General features: G+C 44.3%; 1 protein-coding gene across 7 annotated transcripts in view; it reads left to right on the top strand.

Annotated features, from left to right (window-relative positions):
* Positions 1-161: 161 nt before the first annotated feature.
* LOC135522363 (ubiquitin carboxyl-terminal hydrolase 34-like) overlaps positions 162-14,098 on the top strand; it is a 55,078-nt gene continuing 41,141 nt past the window's right edge. For all 7 annotated transcript variants that reach the window (XM_064948589.1, XM_064948581.1, XM_064948571.1 and 4 more), the window contains exons 1-10: positions 162-493; positions 6,284-6,371; positions 7,551-8,145; positions 8,472-8,522; positions 11,045-11,194; positions 11,589-11,656; positions 12,954-13,146; positions 13,391-13,452; positions 13,592-13,673; positions 13,796-13,888. In XM_064948589.1, the coding sequence (XP_064804661.1) occupies positions 451-493; positions 6,284-6,371; positions 7,551-8,145; positions 8,472-8,522; positions 11,045-11,194; positions 11,589-11,656; positions 12,954-13,146; positions 13,391-13,452; positions 13,592-13,673; positions 13,796-13,888 (1,425 nt within the window). In that variant the 5' untranslated portion in view covers positions 162-450. The remainder of the gene's footprint in view (positions 494-6,283; positions 6,372-7,550; positions 8,146-8,471; positions 8,523-11,044; positions 11,195-11,588; positions 11,657-12,953; positions 13,147-13,390; positions 13,453-13,591; positions 13,674-13,795; positions 13,889-14,098) is intronic.

Below are 14,098 nucleotides of genomic sequence, written 5' to 3'. Positions count from 1 at the left end.
GGCTACTGGCTGGTGCTCTCTTGACTGTCTGCTGCTTGTGAATGAAACGCCATTTGTAAACAGTTTTTGCTGATGGTGTAACCGCGAGACTAGCGGAAAAAGACGAACAAGGCGAAGGAGACAACGGAAAGTTACGAATTATGAACACGCTGTGCCCCCACCCCTTTTCAATATGGCTGCGGTATCTACACTCTCCAGTAACGCTCCGATTGGATATTGACTCGACTGAATCTTAATGCCTCTTACTTTTTGACTTTATCAACGATATTTAGTATCAAATGCAATCTGAATCTATTACTCTCCCTTATTTTATTTAATGCATTAGCAAACCTTCATCAACCACTACGTCGGGCCTTTTCCCCCAAAACAACCAGGTGCCAACAATTCGTATCCATCAACAATTTCCAATGGTTTGACTACACTTTTCCTTTGTTATTTTCTTAATGAACGATGTGTGAAAACTGCGCCGAGCTGGTGGAGGTTTTAAATGAAAGTAAGTGGGAAAAAAAATTAAATGTTTTGGCCGTAGTGGTCCCCCAACGCTAGCTAACGTTAGCTAAGACAGGTTACCTGATGGAAGCTGGACAGCTAGCTAGCTATCGTACCCGGTTCTCCACTAGCCAGACAGCTGCCAATGTAAGGCCTTGTCTTGAATTAATGATCTGAATGTAAATGGCACCTTGTCTGCAACTTTGAGGCCTGTCTCTGTCAAATCGCTGCAGGATGAAGGGGATGCCTGAGCAGATTTGACTGGCTTGTTAGCTAGACGAGATTCTGAACATAATTTAACTTAGTTAGCTAACTAATTAGATTGGGTTGATTCCATTGTATGGTAACTTGTTTAGCTAGCTAACAGTTTGGTTAACTGCCTGTATACATGTGGTTTGACAAGTATTTGCCCATAACAAATGTTTGCTACACATTGCATGTGCCTTTTTTTATGTCCGAGACGAGAGGGGTGGCTGTGGAAGTGGTTATGTTGTGCAGGCGTGTTCGCTCTTTCTAGCTAGCCTGTCTGGTTGATATGTTTGTCAGTTTCACGTTGTCCAACGTTAACTCACTGACTAGCCAGCTAGCATCAAAACGGACTGATTAGTTTTCATGTTTGAGTTGACACAGGCGCTGAAATATAATTTTGCCAGATTACAAGCAAATGTTTAGCATTGTCGGCTAACGTTAGCTGAGTAATATGGGGTCACTAGTTTCTTTACGTAAATACATTAAGCAAGCAAGTTAGCTAGCAAGCTAGGCATGTAACATATGCCAACTATGATTCATTTGAGTTTTTGTTTGCCAGTTAACTATTATAAACTTGTTCTTAATCAAAATCAAATGTGCCTTCGAATGCCATTGGATGTATTTCCTAGTTAAGATTCAAATGGACAGTAACATCAGAACAGATTATTTGCTAGCTACGATTTAACGTTAGCTAACTAGGCCATATTGCTTTCATAACGGGATATGGGAGCGAATAAACAAAGGCCCATTTTTTGGGGTATTTTTTTTAAGGCTACGTCTCTTGTTTCCTCCATTGCATCTATATCTAGTTATAAGTCTATGAAATTGCAATGGTTTGTATATGTAGAGTGTACTTGTTTAGCCTTGTTAGCGAACTGAACATGGGATTGCATTGGCGATGGTAGCTAGAAGACACTGCTGACAGTCTGCCTTATGGCCTGGTGTACTGTGCTTCTTGCCATATGAGTTGTTTGCCATCAATAATATGGGATTTTGCATTTTAATGTTTGTTTACTAGTTAGGATGTCTTGTGAGTTTTATGTTTTACACCTATTTTCAGTCTGATATTAGTGACTAAGCGTTTGATTTGGTGACTTGGACCAGAGGGGAGTAATCGTTTTTTAAATTGTCTCCATGTTTTGGGAGGATATCCAAACCCACATGGTAAAGCAGTTGTGTGTTGATTATTGCAGGACCCCTTTGAAAGGGGCATCATGATGCTGCTGCTCAAAGGTTCTTTCATCCTGCCAATACACATTTAAAATAAACTAGATGAATGGAATATAACATAACCTATCCCTTCTGCAAATATGTTATTCAAATGAGCAATGAGTATGACACTTTAGGCGCTCATTCATTTGGTGGTTTGTAGGCAAATTACAGAAAGAGAAATGTAGCCTTAAAGGTTCTATACATTTCCTTTGACCTATAATCAGTGGGCACACTGATGTATTATTAAAGTGTGTGGAGGAGTAGGCCTATGTCACTAGTGTTCTAAAAGGGCCCCCTTTTGTCTTTGAGCAAAACACCCTCTCTCTGGCCCACATGTACGTCTATAAACAATGATTCTGAAATGGCTAGTAGGCCACACATTAGTATGTTTTCACAGTAGAGCTGCTGTTTTACATGTGACGGGGGTCTTCCCTCTGTTGAGCAAAACAGAGTACACCCCTGTGTGAGTGTTTGTTGGCACCAGGCTGCTGCCAGTAGAGGTGTGAGAGTCTTGTCTCGAGCGCCAGGGTGTGAGACTGGCAGCCCCTTGTGTGTGAGACTGGCAGCCCCTTGTGTGTGAGACTGGCAGCCCCTTGTGTGTGAGACTGGCAGCCCCGTGTGTGTGAGACTGGCAGCCCCGTGTGTGTGAGACTGGCAGCCCCGTGTGTGTGAGACTGGCAGCCCCTTGTGTGTGAGACTGGCAGCCCCATGTGTGCGTTCACTAGGTGACCCCTGACCCCAAATCTGCTGTTGCGGCATGCATGAAGCTGTGAATTTTTTGTGTGTGGCTGCATGCATGCAAGGGAAGTGAGGGATTTACTGAGGGAATTAAGGGTTTCAACCTGCTATTGAATATGCTGTGGAAGTAATCCTGCAGGGTGGCAGGTAGTCTCGCTGTTAAGAGTGTTGGGCCAGTAACCAAAAGGTCGCTGGTTCGAATCCCGTGCCAGCTCGGTGAAAAATCTGTCGATGGCCCCTTGAAGACGCTGCGAATTGCTCCTTTAAGTCGTTCTGGATAAGAGCGTCTGCGAAATGACTAAAATGTAACATGTGACTGCCATTGTCAATCTCCACACACCCTGCTTTAAGATGCTGTCTGGCACTGTGGCCAGCAAGGCAGAGGTTGCTCTTGAGCATAGATCTCTGGGACCAGCTTACATGCCCACCCCTAACCTAATACTAATCCATTGATATAAAAAGACAAACTGACCCTAGATCAGCACCTAAGCCAACTGACGTTACTTCCACCAACACAGGCAGTTGAGCACAGCAGAGCCCTGCTGAGAACTACTGAGTTGTAGGTGTCTATTTTACTTATCTAATGTTTTTGTTACAAGCTCAAAGCTTTGCTGTCAGAACAATGGCTGGGATATCCAGATCGTCTTATCTGGGGATGATCTGAATGTTTTTGGTGCAGGCCTCTGAACACAATGTCATGGATTGTTTTATGAAGGGAGCTGGGAATTTTGGCCGAGCCCAGTTCAAGATAAAAAAAGAAAAGAAAAGTGGTTGAAAAGGGAATGAAGGCAGACACAGTTAGGTCAGAGTTAAGACAAGCTGCCCTGGTGAACTTTAGAACCCTGTTTGTTGTTTCTTCATCTCAAGAACAGACCCACTTACCTAGACACTAGTTCCACTTTGTTTTCTGTTTCTCTTGGTAGCGTTTTGGCACAACTCCATTTTTCACAGTGGTTGTTATTATGCACTATGCATGATAAGAATGTGACATTGAGGCCTAGGTCAGTCGTGTATGGAAACTTTGTCACAAAGTTTGCATGTAGGCTGCGCCTTTTTTAAATGACACTTCTCCCTCAAACATAATGTGCAATATTCAATGTATAGTTGATTTCATTAGCAATTTATCTTAAACTTCTAACTTTCAGTTAGTAGTGAAGAAAAATAAGTAGCAGTAACTCTTCAATTATTCCAAAACAACCACAGGTGCTCTTGTTGTGAAAATATTACTCGAAAAGCCCAACAAAAATTGGGTCTGAAGTGGCATAAAAAAAATTCTAACATGAAGCACTCGTGTGGGTTTACAAGTTAAAAAGCCTTTAATATGTGGGCTAAGTCATTTTGCGTGTCAGCTAACGCTTTCATCGGGGTGTCCTTTTGCTTTTCTTGTTAGTAGCCTCGGCATGTACGCCAATGGGAGGCGACAATATGGTCCGATGTTCTCTTTTTCTGAGAGCAGAAAATAGGCTGTTGGTACAACAACAACAACAGATCTGTGGGTGCGGCTGAAAATGATGCGTCACAAATGCAGCCTCCCCAGTGTCACAAATGTTTTTCATTTACACCAATGACTTTGTGAAGACACAAGTGCTTTGGGTTTGCAGAATAATATAGGCAATGCTGCACTTTCCACGGAAATGTTAGAGCTGAACTTTTGACACGGCAATAACCTTCCATTGGACATGCCTTTCCCCACACGTCGCTTACATTTTGTTTTGAGACTGTGTGTTCGTGTGTCACCAATAGGGATGTGCATGGTTTTACGAATATCTTAAAGGATGTTAGTATTTGAATACTTGTGGGAATACATTTTTGCATCAAGAAAATATATAGGCCTATTTAAACACAGGCATTTTCTAAATTTAAATATCCATGTGACATTGTTACATACAAGGTCTGTGACATTTCAAATGATTAATTTAATAAAATCAACTGTTTTAAGTTTTTATGACTTGCCCCATTAAACAATGCCGGAAGCTGTCTGGTAGCCTTCACGTGTCACTTGTTGTTTTATGTTGGCCAATCAACGAGGCTCAATGTGTAGTGAGCGTTCACTTCACATTGAGACGGAATTAAATTACAGAAGCAAAATTATTTTTTGTAGGCTACTCCAGTCAAGACGGGCACTATTGCATGGGATGATAAATAACATTGCCTGCTACAAGTTAGCTAGTCTAGGCTGTAGCCAGGCAGCGTCTCTCTCTCTGGCCGTGTCTAGACTTGACAGTTCATGCAGATTTAGTATTCTGATATAGAGTTCTGATTTATGGAATTCCAAACATGTCATGCGCCTGCACCCACATTTAAATGTGTCTATGGTGTCCACAGTGTGTCCGGATGCCCTTTTCCAGCGCTAGATTCAAATGCCAGTATGCATTCGAAAAGCTGTGGACTAGGCAAAATATGATACAGCAACAACTGATGGCAGTAGCGAACTAGTGTTGCACATGAGCCAGCTAACCTCTGTAGCTAGTCAAGAGCAAGCAACGCAAACGGGTTAGCATAACTTCAGCCCCAAAAAATGTTTTTGTAAGTTTATTTATTTCATTGTTTTGATGTCTTCACTATTATTCTACAATGTAGAAAATAGTAAAAATAAAGAAAAAACCTTGAATGAGTAGGTGTTCTCAAACTTTTGACCGGTAGTGTATTTCCTCCAGCAATATACTGAAAAGGTGCCTCTCGGTCCCAAAACACACGCTTTCTGGAGACTTGTGGGTGGAGTGCTTGCTGATAACATCGCACACTGTATGCGATTTCGGTAGCCTGTTTACATCCAGACTTAGGAGAAATTGGCACACAATGCGTCCCTGACCATCTCCTGAAGTGGTCAGCCAGATCTGAACACAGTCAGACCGCAAAGTGGCTTTTCAATGTGATCTTCGTGTTCTGATAGCAGAAGTCGCATGTAAGTGTCAAGTGTAGACACGACCTCTGCCTGTCTGCTCGCTCCCATCTCACCGGCATTTCCAAGCAGGAGCAGAGATAGAGCGCCAGCCTCATTTTCGCACAGCAGTGCTCAGGTTAAAAACGTTAGTATATTTCTAATATCCGGATACCGACGACAATGTCTGATACTATTCAAATAGTGAAATGTATTTCTACCCCCATTCCTCGTCACCAACACATAATACAGTAGCTGACAAGCCAATGCTGCTTGGGAAGGCATTTTGGTGTACCTGTTAGTGGTCGGCGATGGGGAGCCTCGTCTGGCGCCGTGGTGCTGAGGCACGTTTCTCACCAGAGGCTTGAGACTTCCATGGGTCAGTCTCCCATCCAGACTAGAGAGACGATCATCTCTGTTCTCCTGTTGACCAAAGGACCGTTCGCATTGCGCCTCGGGAAATATATTTTGTTGTTGTTGTTGAAGCAAAGTGTCTGACAACCACTATTCCCTCTTCAACGGTCTTGGATAATGTCTAAAATATTTGCATTGCAATTTCAGCTTCCTATGTGTGCTATTTTCTAGCGCGTGGCCACTATATAGGCTAGTAGCCTTTGAACAATCAGCGTGAGTCAAGTGTCATGTCCTACACTTGCCTTTTCCATGTACATTTGAACTGTGCTCACCACCTTGTCTGCTCTCTCTCCCCTCCAGTATCGGATGCAGACAGCACTGAGGGCCTACAGCTGAAGAAGGAGCATGCTTTACGAGTCTTCAGCTACATCAGCTCATGGACCCAGAGGTCAGTCTCCCGCTCTCCTCTGTTCCCCGCATTCGTTATTCTTCCACGGATTCGTCCCAAATGGAACCCTGTTCCCTATTTAGTGCACTACTTTGACCAGGTGCCCTTCTTTTGACCCCTATGTAGGGAAAAGGGTTTCATTTGGAACGTAGACCATTCATATTGAAAAGGGGAGGATATCCGCTCCTGGATAACTCTGAAGTCATTATCAGCCATGAATTCATAATTTATTACTAGCGCCAAAGGCTAACCAATGTGTTTTAAGTGTAGCTTAGCATGTAGGCTCGCTAAGGTCACCAGAGGACAAGTAGGTTATAATAGGTTTTTCATCTTGCTTAGTGGTGGTTTTATTGTTGTTTAGATAGATGTGTGCGTGCCTGCCTGCCTGTGCGGAGAAGAGCCTTGAGGAGTTATTGACCTTTCCTAGTAGTTCTCCCACTCTCTGAGATCAGGGGGAAAAGTGCTTGACTAATCAGGGAAACGTGACTGAAGCCAGTCTTCTACTTTTGCAATCTTCTCTTTGTGTTTCTGATTAGTGGGATCTGTCATTTGTGTGGGATCCTTTATGTGTGTTAATTGGTTGCTGTCTTATGAAAATACATGGGGGGGGGGGGGTTCTAAAATAGGATGGTCAGTAATATAGTCAGACATGCGTTTTAACATTACGTAACTGTCAAAAGAAACAGAATTCATGAACAGAGCTCAGTAGATCAAGGGCTTCATTCAATCAAATCCTCCAACAATGCATATTCTGCATTGTTGTTAATACAACTAAAGCCTACTTTCATGTCTTGTTCAGAAAGTGAGTGAACTGAATATTTTCTGTTGCAAGTACCTAAAACTAGGCTCCTCTTGCTATTTTATTTGAATATGGGAGAAAAGTATTTTTCTATGCCTTATTCACTTCAATGCAAGTTTGATTGAATTGAGCCCGTAGATGAGTCTCTCTCAAGATGGCTGGTTGTTGAGGCCAACACAAGCAGAAGCTACAGTTCACTGCAGTGTGGACCGTGCATTGCCTTTTTATGGTTCCCAAACGTTATGATTCGTTGACCATCCAAATGGAATGAGTCAGCCTCGAACTGTGACCCCAGTAGGAGTTGAATGCGACTCACTGGTGGGTCTTCGTGATTCGTATTTCACACAATCCCTCTGGCCACCACTCCTTTCCCTCCACAGGCAATGTCTATGCTGCTTCAAGGAGTACAAGCACCTGGAGGTGTTCAACCAGCTGGTCTACGCCCTTATCAACCTGGTCATTGCTCAGGTCACCAGCATGAGGGACCGCCTCTGCAGCACCAACAGCCAACGGGGCATCACCGACACCGGGGACGGGGCCGCAGGTGGCACGGAGGGGGCCGGGACAGAATGGGGAGGCGAGGGAGAGGGCGGAATAACTGGAGTAGGGCCACACCCCCAGCAACCACCCTCCTCGCCTGTTGAGGATGAGCCGCTGAATGTGGAGAGGGACTCGGCGGAGGAGGACGCCGCCGGGGACGCACCGGAGCAGAACCAGAATAACAACAACCAGAACCCAGTCCAGGGGACAAGCAAGGCCGAGCAGGAGGCCCTCAAGCCAGAGGAAAATAGTAGTGGTATTGGGGCGTCTGAGGCTGGAGCTAGCAGCAGTACGGACAGCCAGGCTCAGGAGGACATGTTTGACTCATGGAGCACAGAGGACCGGGAGAAGCTGCTGCTCTGCGCCGCCAAGATTTTCCAGATCCAGTTCCCACTGTACACGGCTTACAAACACAACACACACCCCACAATAGAGGTAATGGAATGACACACCCTGATACAACACAATACATACCCAAACCCCACTGTAGAGGTAAACACATAACATGGTTCCCCCCTACACAGCACCCACCCCACCAAAGCATTAATGGTTTAATACGTACCCACAACACACACTGCACCATAGAGGTAAAAGCGTAACATGCGCCCATACATACAACTCTATTATGGAATCAGTATTTGTCTCCATGGGGTACTTAATACTTGACAATGACATTGGTGTCATCCTGTTGTTCCATGTTCTCTAACATTTCTCAGTATACAATATAGTCGTCATACTTTCTTTTTGTTTCCTTTTTCCAGGACATCTCTGCTCATGAAAGCAATATCCTCGGCTCCTTCTGCGACATGAACGTAAGGAAAACGCAATACTCAATCTGCCTGATTGTCGCTTTGTGTCGGTTCTAACTCTTTACAGCAACATCTACGTCTCTCAAATGGCACCCTATTCCCTTTTTAGAGTGCACTTCTTTTGACCCGGGCCCGTATGGCTCTGGTCAAAAGTACTGCACTATATAGGGAATAGGGCGCCACTTGGGATGCATCCCATGCCTTAATGTCTGGGCTGCCTGTTTGACTAATCGCCAATCTCGTCCTCTCTCCTCTCTCCTGTGGTCATGTTACTCATCTTAGTGATTTATGACATCTTGGCTCTATTTATATTTTATTGGGAAGCTGCATGAAAAGTGGCATGCCCAGAACCCAACAGCTATGTCAGGACTGGGAGTGTAGGGAGGCAGGACTCTGAACACTGTTCCCAGGTTGTTGTAATGGGTTTTCACTCGATGAGGTTTGGTGTAGATTTGGTTAACAATGGGTCCTAGAATAGTTCTCCCTCGGGGGTCCAATTACAAATGTTTCCTTTAGGACTAGGGGAGACAGAGGGAGAAGGCTCTCTAAACACTGATCTCAGGTCCCTCTTGTGGTTTTCAGGCCAACGTACACATGAGGTGTGAAATGTGTCTGCAGTATATTTTATTTACTGCAGTTTTTATTAAATTGAGGCTCATTTCCACTTCCAAGTACTGTCGATCTTTCCCCGGAGTACAATAATTTGTCTCAGGCTAATTTAATAACTGCTTGACTGGGCAGAATGACAGATTTGTACCTTGTCAGCTCGGGGATTTGAACTTGCAACCTTTCGGTTACTAGTTCAACGCTCTAACCACTAGGCTACCCTGCTGCCGGGGCGGCATGTACATGCCCTTAACCAACAATGCGGTTTTAAAGTATTTACTCATGAGTAAAAAAAAAAATGTATAGAAAAATTAACATAATAAAAGAATAGGCTATATACAGGGGGTACCGGTACAGAGTCAGTGTGCGGGGGCACAGGTTAGTTGAGGTAATATGTACAGTACCAGTTTGGACACACCTACTCATTCCAGGGTTTTTCTGAATTTTTACTATCTATTTTCTACATTGTTGGAAAATAGGGAAGACATGAACAGGTCTGACTTCCTCCTTATAGATTCTCATCGGTGTTGATCAGGCCTACCACTGTTGTGTCGTCAGCGAACTTGATGGTTTTGGAGTAGTGCTTGACCATGCAGTCAGGGGTGAACAAGGAGTACAGAAGGGGACTGAGGACGCACCCCTAAGGGGCCCCCGTATTGAGGATCAGCGTGGCAGATATGTTGTTACCCACCCTTACCACCTGGGGGCGGCCCGTCAGGAAGTCCAGGATCCAGTTGCAGAGGGAGGGGTTTCGTCCCAGAATCCTTAGCTTATTGATGAGCTTTGTGGGTACTATGGTGTTGAACGCTGAGCTGTAGTCAATAAATAGCATTCTCATGTAGGTTTTCCTTTTTTTTCCAGGTGTGAAAGGATGTATTGGGGCGTTATGCAAATTGGAGTGGGTCTAGGATTTCTAGGATAATGGTGTTGGCTGTGAGCCATGACCCACCTTTTAAAGCACTTCATGGCTACAGACGTGAGTGCTACAGGTCGGTAGGCATTTAGGCAGGTTACCTTAGTTTTCTTGGGCACAGGGACTATGGTGGTCTCCTTGAAACATGTTGGTATTACAGACTCAGAAAAGGAGAGGTTGAAAATGTCATTGAAGACACTTGCCCGTGGGTCCGCTCATGTTCTTAATTAGTACACGTTCTTAGTACATGTCCTTGAGGCCAGATTAATGTTGACCCGTTTAAAGGTCTTACTCACATCGGCTATGGAGAGCGTGATCACACATTCGTCCAGAACAGCTGGTGCTCTCAAGCATGCTTCAGTGCTGCTTGCCTCGAAGCGAGCATATAAGTAATTAATCTCATCTGATAGGCTCCTGTCACTGGGCAGCTTGCGGCTCTGCTTCCGTTTGTCGTCTGTAATAGTTTGCCAGCCCTGCCACATCCGTCGGAGGGCATAGCGGGATTTCTTATAAGCGTCTTTAGCTCATTGCGGATATTGCCTGTAATCCATGGCTTCTGGTTGGAGTATGTACGTACGGCCACTGCGGTAAAGACGTCATCGATACACTTATTGATGAAGCTCCCTACTTATCTGGCACACCAGGCAGGCTTAAGCAAATGCTCAAAGATTTCATATACTATGTACCCAGCTCTGGTCTGCGTACTCTGTCCTGAATAGGCTGTAAAAAAAGCAAAAAAGCCATAATCTCTTCTTCTTCATGAGATGGTGTGAAAGAACTAGACAAGTGAAAGCAAATTCCCAGTATACATCCATCCACCATATTGCTTTCAATCTATAGTTCTGATAACCAAAAGGAGATGAGGGTATGAAACCACTTGAAACCATTGAGTTGCACCAATCACGCTAGTCTCTTCCACTATGATTTGCGATACGAAGCCAAAGTTAGTTTTCCACTTCCGTGTGGACAATAAAGTTGCATTGACCTTGTTTTTCCCCGTGACCAGGATGTGGAGGTCCCCTTGCATTTGCTGCGCTATGTTTGCCTGTTCTGTGGCAAGCACGGCCTGTCGCTCATGAAGGACTGCTTTGAGTCAGGCACGCCGGAGAGCCTGCCCTTCCCCATCGCCCACGCCTTCATCACCATCGTCTCCAATGTGAGTAAGAGTTGATCCCAAAATGGCACCACAGGCCACTTGGCAGCCACCCAACAAATTAATCCAGCCGCCCAACAAATTAATCCAGCCACCCAACATTGCAGCCCAACCCAACCGCCTAATATTTAGCCACCCAATCCTGGACATATTTACCACTACCTCCAGATGCTGTTTCAGCTCCATATGCAGATGTTCTTGATGCAGTTTCTATGTTATAGCACCGCTGTTTCATTTGTGAATGCTCTCTCCGTCAGTTTTCACTGCAATTAATCAGTTGTCAGCCAGCTCTGTTAAAGTGGCATCCATTTTTAGGTTTTCCACTGCTACTCACACATCTCAAGGGATGTCAGTCTGATTCCAATTCTGTTTGTTCTCTCCACACACACACACACAGATCCGAATATGGTTGCACATTCCCGCCGTCATGCAGCACATCATACCGTTCCGCACGTATGTAATACGGTAAGTTCACGCACTCCATATCAATGAAACTCTTTTGGTGACATCTCTATTTACTTCAGAGTAAAGAGGATAATTAAGTCTTCACTTAGTTTCTCACCACCAGTGAGTTTTCACTAGTGCCTTGAAATCCCTATTTAGGCATGTGTCAATACAGATTGAATCACAAATCTTTTATTGAATATATCGGTTAATGTTAGTCATGCCGTTTTCCCCATATCAAATACAGCTCTATACAATACGGCATCCCATACTTCTGCGTAGTGCTTTTTTTCCCTGCAGTCATTGTAAGAGAATAAGAAAATGGGGCGGAGAGAGGAGAGTTGCTGTTGCAGTCGGAGCCCCTCTCGTCAGAAATGGCCCAAGGGGCTGTTTGAGATGCATATTGAATTTGTATACACAGTGCGGTGTTGTTCAACTCGCCCGCCACTTTCCAACACACAATCAAACTCACTTGATAGAGATGCTCCCCTGAATATTGGATGTAGTATTAGGGGGACATTATGCAAATGGTGTAATCCAGCATATTGGCAGTCGATTAGCATAAATCTAGGATGAATTAAGTGGATGCTCTTACAAAGCAAGCATATTTTTGTATTTGAGTTGAATTTCAAAATTCGGTCAGATACTTGACTGTATATATATTTTCTGGATGGAAAGCAATTGCAGCTGAGAGCCCTCTCTTGCTGTGCCACCAACTGGTGTTGCTAGGAAGAGCTTCCCTCGCCATGGTAACAGTGGCCAGTACTCCAGTCAGCTTCTCCTCATATGACCTTGGAGCAGCCAGACATCTCGCAGGCCTCGTCATACCTCTGTCATGTGACCTGGGTGGGCTGGTTTAACTGGTCCTGATGTCCAAATGGAACATTCCTTATTCATTTTGATCCTTAGTCGACGAAGAATGATGAAATGTGAATTTATGACTCCAGTGCATTGACACCTTATAGCGTATCACTCCTTCCTCCTGAATTGAGCAAAATGTTTGTTTTTCTCAGAAGTTATTAAAAAGATACATACTGTATCTTATTGATCACAAAGACTTGATTCTCATTGGAGCCAATTATTGTCACAGTTCTCCTCATCTGAGTGTTGCAGCCAGCCTCGATAGATGCCCCACACTTAGTCCTGACTGTTTAGTCCCATTTGTCCAGTCATTATGTCCAACCTGTCTACCATGTCTTCTACTTTTTAAAACTAAACAGAACAAAATTAAAAGTATTTCCTAATGAAGAAACTTCCTGTTTTAAACAAAGTTAACTCAATTCACAAGTAACTTCTTTCCAAATGTGTCCCTCCCCAGGTACCTGTGCAAGCTGTCGGACCAGGAGCTGCGTCAGAGCGCTGCACGCAACATGGCCGACCTGATGTGGAGCACGGTGAAGGAGCCGCTGGACAGCGCACTGTGCTTCGACAAGGAGAGCCTGGACCTGGCCTTCAAGTACTTCATGTCCCCCACGCTCACCATGAGGCTGGCCGGCCTCAGCCAAATCACGGTGAGACTCGCACACTGCCGTGTTGCTTGCTCTTTGGGAGGAGTCTAGGCCGGGTTACTGTGAAGCACGTTGTGGCAGCTGTTTTGTTTTTGACACAGGTGTACATTGTTAAAGCTTCACTAGGACTTTCAGTTTAATGTATCTTAAGACTTTTACACACGGGTCAATAACTCAATAAATGAAGTACACTGGTGTGTACATGCATACATTCATTACATTTTTACAACTCGTTTTCTCCCCACAGAATCAGCTCCACACCTTCAACGATGTCTGTAATAATGAGTCTCTGGTGTCCGACACGGAAACGTAAGTCAATTGATTAGATTTTTTACAATGAAACTCAAGTCAGTTGTGTCGATTTTTACAATGAAACGTAAGTCCATTGAGTTGATTTAGCACTGCGTCACGGACCGTAAAAGCAGCGTACCTCAAACTGTCCCTCCAGGTCAATAGCAAAGGAACTAGCTGACTGGCTAATCAACAACAATGTGGTGGAGCACATATTTGGACCAAATTTGCACATAGAGGTGAGTTTTCCCATTCCAAGTAGTTCTTACACCAATTCGATACATTTTTATGGGCAATCTGTGTTTTAACTCCCCTGTTATAATGCAGAGTTTGTGTTTGTGCCTCTTTGTTGTCGTTCCAGATAATTAAGCAGTGCCAAGTGATCCTGAACTTCCTTGCCGCAGAGGGCAGGCTCAGCACCCAGCATGTGGACTGCATCTGGGCCGCAGCTCAGGTAACTATGTCCTAAACACCAGGGGCCGCATGTATATAGATTTTCAGCGTAGAAATGCGGATTTGTAGGATACATTTAGCCTCTAATCAAATTGAGGGACCTAATCTTAGAGCGGCACTCCTACTCTGAATTTGTATGCATATTTTTAACTTATTTTTCTTTACTGTATTCTACCAATTAGTTTGGCTATCATAATCCATTTATTTATTT

The sequence above is a fragment of the Oncorhynchus masou genome, chromosome 4 (assembly GCF_036934945.1).
Source record: "Oncorhynchus masou masou isolate Uvic2021 chromosome 4, UVic_Omas_1.1, whole genome shotgun sequence".
Classification (NCBI taxonomy): Eukaryota; Metazoa; Chordata; class Actinopteri; order Salmoniformes; family Salmonidae; genus Oncorhynchus; species Oncorhynchus masou.
Note: the sequence above shows the minus strand (reverse complement) of the source record. Positions and strands in the feature narration are given on the sequence as shown.